Source organism: Pygocentrus nattereri, chromosome 24 (genome assembly GCF_015220715.1).
Source record: "Pygocentrus nattereri isolate fPygNat1 chromosome 24, fPygNat1.pri, whole genome shotgun sequence".
Classification (NCBI taxonomy): Eukaryota; Metazoa; Chordata; class Actinopteri; order Characiformes; family Serrasalmidae; genus Pygocentrus; species Pygocentrus nattereri.
Window position 1 is genome coordinate 4,139,630 of NC_051234.1, and position 15,000 is coordinate 4,154,629.

The 15,000-nt window shown below is 43.8% G+C and overlaps 2 protein-coding genes across 2 annotated transcripts in view; both read right to left on the reverse strand.

Annotated features, from left to right (window-relative positions):
- Positions 1 to 15,000, reverse strand: part of mtmr11 (myotubularin related protein 11) — a 129,431-nt gene that overhangs the window by 72,649 nt on the left and 41,782 nt on the right. The gene's annotated exons all lie outside the window — the stretch shown is intronic.
- Positions 1 to 15,000, reverse strand: part of otud7b (OTU deubiquitinase 7B) — a 65,852-nt gene that overhangs the window by 976 nt on the left and 49,876 nt on the right. The window contains exons 8-12 of the mRNA XM_017708742.2: positions 13,789 to 13,916; positions 11,565 to 11,714; positions 9,272 to 9,386; positions 6,053 to 6,137; positions 1 to 5,412 (exon numbers count right to left, since the gene is read on the reverse strand). The exon at positions 1 to 5,412 is cut by the window's left edge and continues 976 nt beyond it. Of these exons, the coding sequence (XP_017564231.1) occupies positions 3,961 to 5,412; positions 6,053 to 6,137; positions 9,272 to 9,386; positions 11,565 to 11,714; positions 13,789 to 13,916 (1,930 nt within the window). The 3' untranslated portion in view covers positions 1 to 3,960. The remainder of the gene's footprint in view (positions 5,413 to 6,052; positions 6,138 to 9,271; positions 9,387 to 11,564; positions 11,715 to 13,788; positions 13,917 to 15,000) is intronic.

The following is a 15,000-nucleotide window of genomic DNA, read 5'->3' on the forward strand; positions in this document are numbered from 1 at the left end:
CGCGCTAAACGTGAGCTACAGTTACATTGTGAGGAGAGGAAACATCACTCGTTCAGAAATTAGCTGTCGTTTCAGTGACGATTTCTTGCTTGTGGCTTTAAGCTGCGATGCTTTTGGGAGTGAACTGTCTACCCTAAGCGTTCTCATACATACGTACAAACACAGGAACGTTCTGTTTGAGAGTCAGCAGGGTAGTAATCGGACGTCCGAGCCGACGTTCTGGTCTATACAAGCTGAAAAAGAGTCCATCGTTATGTGCGTTACACTGAAATGTGCCTCACCCAGAGAAAACTCTCCAATCCGAAAAACAACAATAATAATAATAATAAAACAAAAAGCAGCACAAAGTTGCATTTCTGGTGGAAACCGCAAAATGTAAATCCTCTTTTCGGTTTTTGGGGATTAAAGTGATGGTCCTTGATGATCTGAGCTGTCCCAAGCCATGCACTGAAGAACCTCAGAAAAATTATACAACTGCGCCACCCACTGGACAAACCAGTGAAATACATGGCCAATTTCATCAATAAAGGCACAAATTTGCCTTTGAGTTTTGCACAGTACTCCAAAAATCTTGCATATTTACTTCAGAGGCCTCTATACAGATACAGTGTGGCGCAACAGTCTGAGAGCACATTGGAAATCTGGGGTTTTTTCATTTAAACCAGCGGAACATTTTTTAAAAAATGTGAAAAATCTGAAACAGAAAAGTGACCAATGAAACGCGGATTCAAGACTGTGTATCGTTTCCAGGTCACGACTCAAATTTATGCCCATTTGTAACACTGTTTAGTCCTTTGTACAAATCTCAAGCTGAGACGACGCTCTAGCAGATCTGATATACTCATCAGAGGCTTTTCCACGAACGTGGAATTGCGTAAACCAATTCTCTTCCAAATACTAACAAAATTCGGAAAATTTGTGTCAAAATATCAAAGATATTTTTCACTCAGCTTGTTCGGTGCTCTCAGACTTTTGGGCGCCACTACATACGCATGCAGTCTTATGCAAAAAGTCCAGGCAAATTTAAAGCTCTGTTGATTTCCAGAGTGAAAACAAATCAACACATCCTGCACGGGGAACACATTTCAATGCATGGTTTCTGTTGATCTGCTGGAGAAAATGTGTTCAAAGTTAGCCGTGTGATACATTCTATGCTGTATTAGTTCAATTCATGTTGAATTTAGCAATTAAACAGAAACTGCGCTCCAAACATGGAAAAATAGCATATTTACGTGAAGTTCGTTCCCTGTAGAACAAGTGCAATTAGAAAACCAACAGCAGGTATTTGACCTGGGTGCCAAAACGTTTGCACAAGGCGTTATATAGTGCTGAAAGTGTGAAATGGGAACGAGAACCAGTAACTTTTTATCTGTAACAACTGCAAAAACGCTTAATACATACTGTAAGAAGAGGTGTGTTCATATTTTTGCCAGTTTTCAGATCGTGGTTGTGCAAAAGTTGTGGGTGCGCTAAAAAAAGGGCAAATTTTGGAACTTTCAGACAAGCCGGGACGCCTTGGTCAACAGAAAAATGCCTTTAGTTGAGTTATTGCATTCAGCCGAGGACTGTGCCGTGGTGCAGCCGTGGATCATATTCCAGCAGCGCTGCCGACAAATTTAGAAGCACTAAGTGTAGTTTAGATTTTACAACAGACATTACACTTCATACAGTACACAGCCAAAACAGAGTTAAACCAATTAATCAAGCCGGCATGCCCAATGTGGAGTCTACAGTCGTCTGGCATGGATATCGTTCACCTGCTACTACCACACAAGTAACTTCTGAGCGAAATGCTGGCACGTGGAACCCTGTTTCAGCAAGTTATTAAAATATATTTTTCAGTGTTTTTCAACCTGAAACGACTGCCCGCCGGCGTCTAGTGAGCCTGTTTGGAGTTTATGCTCTTTTACAGTACAGGAATGACATTGTCCATGGTAGTCGAGCATACAGACCAACAGACGCGGCGGATGGTTGAAAAACGCTGAATTTTCCTCTAACAGGGTTCCACACACACCAGTTTTGTGAACTGTTCAAAAGACACGTAAGCAGCCATTCCCTCTGTGCTCACATAACAGGGAGCACAGTCTCGCTGACATAATGGAGACGATTTGTCTCAACCGGCGGGAGACAAGTAGTAAGGTATGTAGTAAAAGCAGTATTCAATGTATGTGGCTTCATGCAACTTATCAACTATGAAGAATGAATTTTCCATTGCGTGACCTTTACCAGTGCATTTACGGCCAGAAAAAAAAGAAAGGGAAAAAAAAAAAACAACAAAAACAAAAAACTGACAACTGAGTTCAGTTCAACAATCTCCAAAAGGACTGGACCGAGACTGAAAAAGGCAACTAGGAAACAGCAAGGTTGAGCGCAACACAGTGGCACCTAAAGCCGAGACGTCCACGAATCAGAGCTAAACTCCGCTGTGGAGTTTGAAAAACCGTGCCTCCAACGTGGGACCGAGCCGCCGTCCCACAGCAGCAGAACAGTCTAGTATAGTCATCATCCTCATCACCAACACACCAAACACAAACGTAAGAAAAAGCACACAACCACACTCGACCTCTGGACATTAGAAAAGTGCTTGACTTTGTGCAGAGAAAAGTCCACTGACCCATCTTTAGTATTTCCGGGGGATAAACAGCATGTCTAGGGTATATATTTGCTATATATATCGCCGACATTTCGAAATACCTCTAATCGAACATCTGAGTATTTTAGTTGATTAGGGACAAACCATTGGATTACAATATGTAATGCAAGGACTTCAATAAAATAGGCTAATTACAGCAGGATGCACATTTTCCCATGAACTAGACTAGTGTTGTCTTCACGTAGTATAAATTAAAAGGAAATGTTTGTTATCAGATAAAATGTACATAAAGCTAACTTTGGGTTCAAATTAAGGTAGTACTGACTTGGGATGCAAGGGGTTCAACCCAAAACTAGCACAAACTAAGTAGCTCATGTACCCCCCCATGTTTCGCAATATAACCCCCTCTCCCTCCAACCTCCGCTGTGGGGACACCACGTTAGCCGTCCTTGTTTTGAGCAAGGACACATCAGCAACTCTACAATATAAGAAGAGGTCTGCTGTATCCACTAGTTCTGCTCTTTGACCTGAAAAGTCACCACCGCAAAACTTCACGTAAAAGCAATATTAACAAACGCGTCCACTACTCGGAGTGACTATACAGTAAAACCTTTGGCTGTCAAGGTTTTGCTCCTCAAGAGTTTAGCTAGACACGGAGCGTCTTTTGGAGGTACGAGACGAGCAAAAGAGCACCGAGTCACGAAAAAAACGTCCTGCTGGCCCGATTTAAGCGAGTCAGGACATGGCTTGAGAGAAAGGGGTCAGGGCTAAAGCATTGTGTTGTTTGGTTTTGGGCTTGACGCTGGCTAACAGCATGATGTGCTGACGTCTATGATTTAGCTAACATTGTATGGCAAAACAATACGTCCGCTAAACTGAAACCCTACTCGTCCCTCTCAGACGTGCCGCAAATAAGTCACCGAATGTCCTTTGTACATATGTAGCTGTACAAATGTGCATCTTCTGGTTGTGCTTGATGTTAATGTTAAATGTGGGGGAGGTGTATTTGCATGTGGTGTGTTTATGCGATGCACGGCAGCAAATTCGTGCCCCAAAACGAATCCTTTCATACATATATGATCATGTATGAAGGCGACGACAACAATGCACGAAAAAACAAACAAACCAAAAACGAGGTGACAGCGCTTGCACAAAGCTCCTGCCTAAAATCCACTGCAAATGTAACAGAGGTATGGACACCTCGATTTATGTCAGCAGCCATCTCCGTGGCTGATCAGAGCCCCTCCAAAGGCCCGTCTAATGTCTGAAGCGAAATCCTCCGGTACAGGACAGGTGGTGCTGAGGCTCCGCTGGAGAAGAGGGCACCACAGAGTCCTTCAGAAAGCCAGTCAAGACAAGGTGTCTGTTCAGAACCTGTGTATGGCTGGCTCTGTTTCCCTCCTCTTCAGCTCCTCCCTGTAGCAGTACGAACAGTAGTTGCAGGTTTCCGGGTGTCCGTAGTAGTTGCAGCTGGGCGTCCGGCACCGGCTGGACTGCAGACTAGCTAAACCGCCTGCGCTGCCCAGCGAATAGTGCCTGACTGGTGGCGGCCCACTGCGACTGTCCAAATTGGATCGCGGGTCCCTTGGGCCGTTAGCATAGCCTCCGCCTTGTGAGTCTGCCAGAAAGTCGAGCGGCTCCTGCTCCTGGGGGTACGAAGTGAAGCAGGGCGTTACGCGGGATGGGCTGACCACTGTGGCGGAGGGGACAGGAGGGTGATACTGAGGGTGGGGAGGGCCTTGAGCCAGCGGGCAGTGGCGGGGCAGGGTGGCATAGGATGGCAGGCCGGGGTAAGTGGAGGGCGAGCCGCCTGCCAGCTGTCTTCGGGCATCAATGTAGCCATGCATGTGCAGGTGCTGGCTAAGTGGTGCCGGAGACTGATCGATGAAAGTGGGTCTGGGGATGGGAACCACACCTGAATACATTGATGGGCTGAAAGAGGCCGATTTGAAAGTAGGCGGAGCTCCATCTATTGCATCCTCCTTGCTCTCAAAGCTTCGGTAGCCTAAATCCGACGGCTCTTTCTTGAGCTGTACCCCATTTACCACTCCAGACTTGCGCTCAGCCTCCCTCCTCTGCTCCTGCTCTGCCCGGAAACGTTCCTCAGCATCAGCCAGGTACCTCTGGATCATCTCCTCTTGGTATGGTTGCCGATTGCTGGTGGTCAGAAGACCGGCAAAAATGTACCTTCTCTCACCCTGCATGGCTGCCCGAAGGATGCTCAGGCTCACCTTCACGTCTGAGCTATACTTGTATGGATCGCTCTCGGATGAGCTGCTGTTGCCGTTCTGCCGCTCGCTTCCTGAAGAGGGCGAGCCTTTCCCAGAGTCCTCAGAGCCGGTTTGGATGGAGGGCGAGCCGTCCTTGCTGCCTTTACGACCCCGCAGAGAGCCCTTCTTCTTCTCTGTGCCCTCGGACGGTTTGCCCCCGCTGCCCGTCGCCGTCTTACCAGTCATTAAACCCCCTACATTTTTCTTCAGCTTACTGCCTAAGCTCTTGCCAAAGCTGCCCAGCTTGTTGGCCACAGAGTCCGCCCGCTTCTTGTCTTTGTCCTTGTCTTTCTCCTTGTCCTTTTTGTCCTTCTTCTCTTTGCCTAATGTCCCAGTCGTTCCGGCGGAGCTGTTGCTGGATGAGCTCGAGGAGCTAGAAGATCCACCACCAGATTTTGCTGCTCCAACACTCCCTGTGGCGCTGCAGTCCCCATTACCGTTTGAGCTGCTGCTCACAGACTCCTTATCCGACTCTCCGGAGTCAGGGGGTGTACGGGCATCCTCTCCGGCTGAAGCTGTCGGAGACTCTGGTTGGGCAAGGGGAGCCTGCTGTGGGAAGGCAGAGAGGCAATGTGTTAGCATTTTGGGTGAATTCTCTCTTTAAACTAACCATTCTAACACAGCTAGAATCAACAATCTCAAGAATACTAGGAATAAAAACACACATCCAAAGTTAAGACTATTTTTCTGTCTACTATAAAGTTACCACTTCAGACATAGAAAATTCTGTTGGTACAGCAAAAGGGTACGAATTGGCTTTTATTGATAATTAGTGATCTTAGCATTTTTGGGGAAATTCCTTTATGGTTGAACTGGCAAACAAATGCAGGCAGACCTTTTCAAAAGCTCCACTGTGCATAGAAAAAAAGGGGTGGGGAGGGAGGGGTAGCAGAATGCTGATTTCAAGTAAACAACTCCTTTCATTTTAACACTGGAGCCCTTTCATTCCGAAAACAAAATAAATCACCGGCTGTGAAATTCCTTGATTTGTTTTTTTTTGCCTTTAGAAGCACCAGTATGTCAGCCATTAAACAGAAACCTCTTAAATTCCACTGGATAAAGCAGAAGTCGCATGTGTTGTGAAATCCAGCAAAACACTGAAGCACACATTCTTGCAATAAGCCTCCAACTAAACAGGTATCAACTCTTGCTCAGGTATTGTCTGTCGAAGAGAGGTTAAGAAGCTCACCTGTACCTCACAAGGTAGAGGAAGCCACGTCACATTCATGTAGGTGTGCAGCAGGTGGAGCTTCGCCTCCAGAGATAAAGTAACACTGGAAGAGAAGATAACAGATGGATTAGGCCCAGCTTAATATACGTCTCTCAGAATACTCCTTTTAATGATGATTACATGACTATGAATGAGACAGATGGCCCTAAGGTCCTATGGTGTAGTATTTTGTAGCTACATACATACTACTGGTAGGTCTGTGAAGGTTACAGGCTTATTTATTATTAGGGGTTAATGAAGAAGATCTGCTTTGTAGTGGTTTAACGACGATTAGAACACAATTTGATAATTAACCCAGTATATGTGAGAAAAAGAACAAGGTTTTTATACATTTAATTCTGAAAAATTCTACTGAAAGGATAATTATTCCTGTTATTTTCATCATGACATTCAGAAAACTACTCACTCAAATGCTGCCCCAATAGAAAAGGTAACTGATGCTTCTAGACAATAAATAAACGGCTCTGTGCTATTTGCAGGTTCCCCTGTGTTCTGTTCATAGTAAGTATTTAGAGATAATCTCTACTAACGACTGGACTAGAGTTGCTAATCTAGTGCATCAGCCAATCCCTGCCAGTGACAGCAGGGCCGGAATCCACAAAGCATCTTAAAATAGAACAGTGCTGATCCAGGACTACGTCTCTTCTATTCTTCAGACTTTCACTATGTGGCAAAAAAATCTTCCACCAACAACACTCAGCTAAATGCAATATAAACATATTTACTGTATCCATTCACTGCCTTTATTACAGCTTACACTTTTTCCATGAAACGTTTTTTCAGTTCTTCAAAGAAATCTGTATTTTTCCACTGTATTGTTCAATCTTCCACTCTCAGAAATAAAGGTACACTATATTTCCAGAAGTTTTCACTCACTCATCCAAATCATTGAATTCAGGTGTTCCAATCACTTCCATGACCACAGGTGTATAAAGCCGAGCCCCTAGGCCTGCAGACTGCTTCTACAGACATTAGTGAAAGAATGGGTCGCTCTCAGGAGCTCAGTGAATTCCAGCGTGGTACCGTGATCGGACGCCCCCTGTGCAGCAAGTCCAGTCGTGAAATTTCCTCACTACTAAATATTCCACAGTCCACTGTCAGTGGGATTATAACAAAGTGGAAGCGATTGGGAACGACAGCAACTCAGCCACGAAGTGATCGGTCATGTAAAATGACAGAGCGGGGTCAGCGGATGCTGAGGGTCATAGTGCGCAGAGGTCACCGACTTTCTGCAGAGTCAATCGCTACAGACCTCCAAACTTCATGTGGCCTTCAGATCAGCTCAAGAACAGCGTAGAGAGCTTCATGGAATGGGTTTCCATGGCCGAGCAGCTGCATCCAAGCCTTACATCATCAAGCGCAATGCAAAGCGTGGAATGCAGTGGTGTAAAGCGCCGCGACTGGACTCTAGAGCAGTGGAGACGTGTTCTCTGGAGTGACCAATCACGCTTCTCTATCTGGGAATCCAATGGACGAGTCTGGGTTTGGCGCTTGCCAGGAGACGGTACTTGTCTGACTGCATTGTGCCGAGTGTAAAGTTTGGTGGAGGGGGGATCATGGTGTGGGGGTGATTTCAGGAGTTGGGCTCGGCCCCTTAGTTCCAGTGAAAGGAGCTCTTAAAGCTTCAGCGCCAAGAGATTTTGGACAATTTCATGCTCCCAACTTTGTGTGAACAGTTTGGGGACGGCCCCTTCCTGTTCCAACATGACTGCGCACCAGTGCACAAAGCAGGTCCATAAAGACACGGATGAGCCAGTTTGGTGTGGAAGAACTTGACTGGCCTGCACAGAGTCCTGACCTCCACCCGACAGAACATCTTTGGGATGAATTAGAGCGGAGACTGTGAGCCAGGCCTTCTCGTCCAACATCAGTGTCTGACCTCACAAATGTGCTTCTGGAAGAACGGTCAAAAATTCCCATAAACACTCCTAACCCTTGTGGAAAGCCTTCCGAGAAGAGTTGAAGCTGTTATAGCTGCAAAGGGTGGGCCGACATCACATTATACCCTATGGACTATTAAGAATGGGAGGTCACTCAATGTCATATGAGTGTGAAGCCAGACGAGCGAAAACTTTTGGAAATATAGTGTATGATACTCTAACTGTTTTATAGTGGGACCCTCAAGGGTCCATCTCAGTACCTTTAGTCAGGGAACACAATCCATTGAAACAATGTTTTCTAAGCTGTACTGACTCCACACCCCGTCTCGTCTCCAGCCTCTTTATTTCATTGTTCTGTTTTAAAACATTAGATTATAAAAAAGTACAAATATGTACTTTTCTCCTGGGGGGAAAACATTTTTTGGTGCACAGTTTACCGTAAATCCACTGTTGAAAATGTACCTGCACTGTACCTTTATTTCTAACAGTGGAAACGTTCAAATTGGGACTTTTGCCAAGTACTGTAGTATTTTTCTACTAGAAAATATCTTTGAATGCCATCTGTATACTTTTCTGACATTGTTCAGCATTATTTTTAACATGAAGATATCAAGAGTATAAGATTAGGGTCTAATGTCGAGCTTTCCAACAGCTTTCCGAACCTATCATTGAATTACAATAGGTCTACGTACAGCATCTGTTAAAGGAACAGAATGAACAGGCTTTTCATTTTGCTTTCCTCTGGTTTAGAAATGTTTTACGGGTGCATTAAAATACTGGCTCTGGAGTTAACCGCATGATTTTTCAATTTTATTTCTGTACCCCTAATGAATATATATCCATTCGTCCCACATTAGCTAGGAAGAGGAGAGCACAGGATGGTGAAGGCTTTTTTTTTTTCGCTCTGAACTGGAATCTGCCCTGTTGTTCTTTGCGAATGCGGCCCCAAGTCACATGAAGCCGCTGCTGTCATTGTGGATAATGTATTCAGCCCAGCCTGGCATTAGTGTGCTTACTGCTGCTCAAACTCTGACTCATAGGCCTGAGTCACTCTACAGCTCACAGGCCCACATTTAACATTTATCAAGCATCTTACAGTGTACAACCAGCTCCTCTTTACCCATCTGATCGACTTCATAAGCATCTGAAAGCCATAACTGATCCTAGATCAATGCTTTAACCGATGTGACCCACAAGGTCAGACAGATCAGATGGTGCCATTGCCACTCTCAGCAGTTCTACCGTAAGGGCATCCACTATAAGAATTGCACTACCGTAAGCATAACTGAACCCGTACCTGGCTAGCATCACATTGTCGGCGTCGTCTTTGCCCCATTCCCAGTCCTTGCCCGGGTCTACAGCAAAGTGCACAGGCAGCATCTTGTGATCCGAGTCGGTCAGAGGAATCACCACTGTCAGGGAGGAGAACTTGGTTAGTACAGTATATGTTTTTTGCCGTGGCTTAATTTTTAAGGACCAATCTGCGTAAACCTTCATTCTCAACACATTTCTTCACAGAACCCTTCTACTCCACCACCACCAACAAAACAAAATAGACATGATGGAGCTCCCTGAGGACTGGAAAACAACTGTATAAAGAGCTGCACAATATATGACTCTGTAACTCAACGCTGGCCTCTGAAATATTAATAGCACATTTTTTGTCTAGTTCATTTGTAAATGTTCACATCAGAGCTTGAGGTTTTGTCACAATATCTTTTTAATTTGGTCCATGTTGTTTCACACTGTAAAAACTGTGCACCAAATAATATAAGCAATTAATCAGTAGTTCAGCAGGGAAATAAGCACTCAGCTGCTCTCGCATTTTCCCCCAGTTGCTGCCAATAAAACAACCTGCTTCTCTTTTTTTAAACTTTTATTAGCCTAACATCGAGATTCCCAACCAACGCACTACAGACCAACACCAACATGGATAGTTTGCTACTGTACTGCAACAATGCAGCAATAAACAGGGGGAATTAGTCAACTAACCGCTGAAATACACTATAATTATCATTAACGTAATTAACATGAGCATGTTTTTTAATTTAAGCCTCAATTCTTTCCATCAAATTTTACGGAATGCTAAACTTAAAATCCCCATCCCTGTATGGCCTCGTAAGCGTGTGTAGGTTGCTACTGGCTTCTTTCATTTAACATAAATGAAGAAGTCAAAAACGAATACACTGACAATATTAACATTTTATTGGAGCTGCAAAGACAAGAAAAAAAAACATCGAAGACAAGGATGAAGATTTAAAAAAACCCATCAAAAATATCATAACAGCACATTCACACAGCAGGGAATCAGATAAGAAAAACATATGAGGCAAAAGATTTATGGTAGATCTGTTTGAAAGAGTCCTATGTTCAGGAAAAATGAGCTGGAGAGCCACAAATCAACAAAATAGGCCAAATCTTACAATTTAGGAAAGTGCTGCTAATTTATCCAGCATACAGATCAAATCAAATCAAATCAAATTTATTTGTGTAGCAATTTTTTACAACGGATGTCGTCACAAAGCAGCTTCACAGAAATCCAGTAAAGACAGAGTTTTAACATGAATGTAAAACCCCCAGGTGAGCAGGCCAGGGGCAACGGTGGCCAGGAGAACCTCCCTCAGAGCTGAGGAAGAAACCTTGGGAGGAACCAAGGCTCACCAGGGGGGGGACCCATCCTCCTCTGATCAGACTACCTACAGAGTGATTATACTACTAATATTAATAGCAGTAGTATTAGTAATACAGCGCATCACTAAAAATGCAAGTGATGCTATTATTGGGGTGCGTGGCAGCAGTGCACTCGTAATTTAGTTCAAAATATGGAGTTCAGTGAAGGACGACTGCTTGGTTGGGAACCCCTGATCGAACAGTATATATGTATTCATTAAAATGTTGCATGAAAAAAGAAATTTAATGAGTTATAAAAATATACCTTGTGATCAATTGGTTTAATTTTGCTTCAGTTTGAGCTCAGATGCCTGACCCACCCTATTAATAATACGACCCGCGGTCCATCTGGCAAAACCCACTGCTTTGCTACTGCTGATGTGTCGCTATTAAGAGCAGCTTGGCTGCACGATATGAGAATCTGTAAAGAGTCAAATGTTAAAATAGGCAGATTATGCGGACTGTACGGCAACGATGTGTTGCTAGAGAGGGAGATGGGCTCATTTGTCATGGACCACCTTAAAAATGTGTTCCCTCCACCATCAAACTGAATTACAACCCACAGTTCATTTGGCGTGGACCTGAGTGTGGGTCCGTCAAAACGGACTGAACTAAAGAAAAAGTTTGACAGGTCGGCAAAACCAGGTAGACGTGAAAGCAGCCTTAGTTCAATTATTGATCCAACCACTATAATCTCAGGGAAGTATTCTGTAAATACTGTTCAGGCCTAGTGAAAGCCTAAAGACAGAAGTCAGAGGATAAAGAGGATAATAACAACCACCAGTTGTTCCTTTGTAAGCGTCTAGACTTCAAATCATACTCATAAACCTGAATTAGGTCACTGGGCTGCAACAAGTACACAGTTAAAAATACACCCTCATGACGTTTTCCTGCACTTTAAAGTGTCAGGACCACCCTACCTTGCTCTTTGGAGCTGTCCTTCTGCTCCATTGAAACCAGTGCGGAGAAATGAGCCTGGTCGTAGGCCAGGACTAGCGGTGAGCGGTGACACTTGTTAGCCGGTACCTCCAGGGGAAGATAAATCCCGCCAAATGGGATTGGAGCAAAAGCTGAAAAGGTTTAAAGACAACATACAATTGCTGACGCTGCCATTTTTTTGCCTATTTACTACAACAACTGACAGCATGCCGCAGCGGACACTGGCTAATTAACTATAGGCCTTCCTTTTCCTGCAGTAAGACTAGATGTCTGGGAAGGATGGTTAAAGACTGAAATTTTCCAATGTTGTTTTCTTTTTCTAAGAACAGTCATACGCAACAGTTTGGACACCCTCAGTCAAATTAATGTTTAGCTGATAAGGTAATTAAGCAATAGAACATGAGAGGGAGTGTGTTATCTCAAAATAACATCACGGCTGTGATTTGGTCGCAGACACAAGCCGAAGGCGATATCATGCGACCTCGAGTGTTCTGTCGCTTTTATACAACAGTAAAGTAAGAAATGAATAAACTGGCCGTGAACGCGGCTTTTAACATGTTTTGATGTTCAGTTCCTCCAAATTATGGTTCCTTAACAAGTCAGAGTAACGAGCTCCGCCCACTCGCTGCTCAGCTGGCAGTTCGTTCTCCAGCTCCTTAAACTAAATTCCCAAACTGTCGTCACCACTGAGCAGCTTTTCTGTCTTTTATTGGGTCAGTTTTATGGCTCAGTCTGATTTGGTCCGACTCTGAAGATCAGACACGTCTGGCGAATGGTGTTGGGTTCATTTCTGGCTGATTCCAGGTTGTTCAGCTGTTCTTCTGTCACAGCTGCCGACTGAAAAGCTGCTCAGTGGTGATGACAGTTTGGGAATTCAGTGTCGTCTCGTCTTCAGAGTCGGACCAAATCGGCTGTCGGTCAGATGTGATCTTAACAGCGTCCGTTTTCTGTTTGTGGCAAAGTAAGAAGTAAAAACCTTCGAATGGCTTGAGCGCCTCCTACAGCTGTCAAAGTCGTTGCTCAGCAATGGTATCTTAGTGGAGTGACAGTGTTTGTGAAAAAGCCGTAATGTTATAGTGAAGTAACAGCACCGTCAGAACGCTTCTCAACCAATCAGCTTGCGTGGCCAAACTAACTGTTGTGTAAGTGAGAAAAACACAGTTCATCACATGGAAAATAAAAACAACATAAAATAATAAATGTGCCACAACTTTTGCACAGCCCATAAAACAAAGGTTACATGGTAAATGGAAACTTTTGCGCAGGCCAGTTTGGTTTTATTTGGTAACACTTTATTTAGATAGTCCACTGTAGATACTTTCTAGATGTTCAGTTCAACCTCAACTAACATTCAACTAAATATCTATTAAATGCAAATGAACTTGAAGTAGTGTGTGAATCTTTCAAATCTGAGCCTAATCCTAAACCTAACCCTAACCTTAAGGCAAAACCTACACCTACTCCTAAACCTAAGCCTAACCTAAATGGTGTTGATCCATCAACTATCACCAAAAAGTTCAATCACATATGTATCTCTAAACTACATCATTTATAGGGGACCATCCAAATAAAGTGTGACCTTTTTTTCAATATGTTCAAGTCAGCAAACGAACAGTAACTGTGCATTAAAACATGGAGAAGCTTGTTCACTGTAGAGGATTCATTCACACACATCTGATGTTTTCAGAGCCGAGTGGACCCGCAAATACGATCTTTCCAAATCAGATCTGAGCCCCTCTGGCGATGTTCACAGTACAAGCCTCACTGCTCAGTTCAGATTTTTATTCAAATCTGATATTTTAACTTATCTCTAATGATGACTGTTGGACAGTGTAGTGGGCAACACCTCTGCCTTCTACACTGTAGACTGGGGTTCAATCCCCTGCCTGGGCAGCACCCTACACTACACCAATAAGAGTCCTTGGGCAAGACTCCGGATAACTCTGGATAAGAGTGTCTGCCAAATGCCGTAAACGTAAAAACGATCACGTGTGTACAGTGAAAAGTACATGTGAATTCCGATCTGATAAGAATAGGTTAAGTGCCTGATCTAGGACCACATATGAAAGCGGCTCAGATCTGATTTGCAAAGATCAGACGTGTGTGTTTGTGCACAGTTCTCAGATCCGTCACATTAAGCCATCCTGTGCAACTTCAGCCTGGCTGGTGTGTGTGTGTGTGTGTGTGTGTGTGTGTGTGTCGTACCCTCTCCTCCAGAGTCTCTCAGCATGGTGTCAGCCACCACCACTATAGGTCGGCGAAGCACATGAGCCAGCACAAACACGTGGAACTCCTCTAAACTCTCATACACCGGCTCCTCCTGCGACTCCGCCCTGAACAACACAGACATGAAAAGAAGTCAGCAAATATTCTGGCTTAGTATATTTTAGACAGCTCATTTCATGGAGGCCATGGCTTAAAGGGCCCATATCGTGGAAAATCCAATTTCCCTCACTTTTTTTTTTTTTTTTTTTAAATAAGGTTACATTTTACAAAGTAACATGTCAAAACTTAACATTCACTACTGGTCCATATGGTCCATTTATGGAGACTAAGCTGCAAAAACAGCCTGTTTTGAATTCATGTCAGCTCATGTATTCAGCCTACATTAAACTAGTGCTGCACATTCCTACTGAAGTTATAAGGAACGCTTTAGCTCTGAGTGCTTTTTGAAAAAGGCAGAATTCCAGATAACCAGATCGGAGCTTGTTTACAGTTTTAAATGTACAGTAACAAGAACAGCATGTTTACTTTTAGGTGATGGAAAATGGTCAAGTAAAGGTTAATTATAACAATTTTTGGTATGTAAAAACATAAAAAAGACCTCAAGAAAAAGAGTCCTGTTCCCAAACTAATCTGTAGTTTTTACAGTACTGACTGTGGAGTGAAAGGCCTTCTGTACTTGGCTGAACATGGAGCTTACACAGTAATAGTGGTCCAATTCCAGTCCACCTCACACTAATGCAGGAGTGGGGAACTCCACTGCTGCAGGTCTGGATTCCTACACAGTTCGGTGATATTCCTGTTTTAACACACCGGTTTCAACTCAGCAGATAACGGTCAGGTTTTGTGAAGGTGTTAAAGCAGGGAAATCCCCAGACTTTGCTGAACTCCAGCCCTCAGTTTCCTTCTTTTGCACAGAATAACAGAAGTGGCTAACAGACACAGACATGCACTGTTACTCTTGCTGAGTGTGTTCTGATGCATAACGCTGATGTGACCATCTGGGCTATGACCTTTCAAATCATGCTATCTGTGGGAATTTGGGGGAAATTATTTGGGAATAATTCATCCTGTGGGAACAGAGAGTCAAATCCCACAAAATGCATTATAGATCCTCCTCTGGTAAAACAAACCCAGCTCCAACAGGGCTTTAACCTTCTGTGTTTAAAATCATACTTGTGATTGACAGGGAAT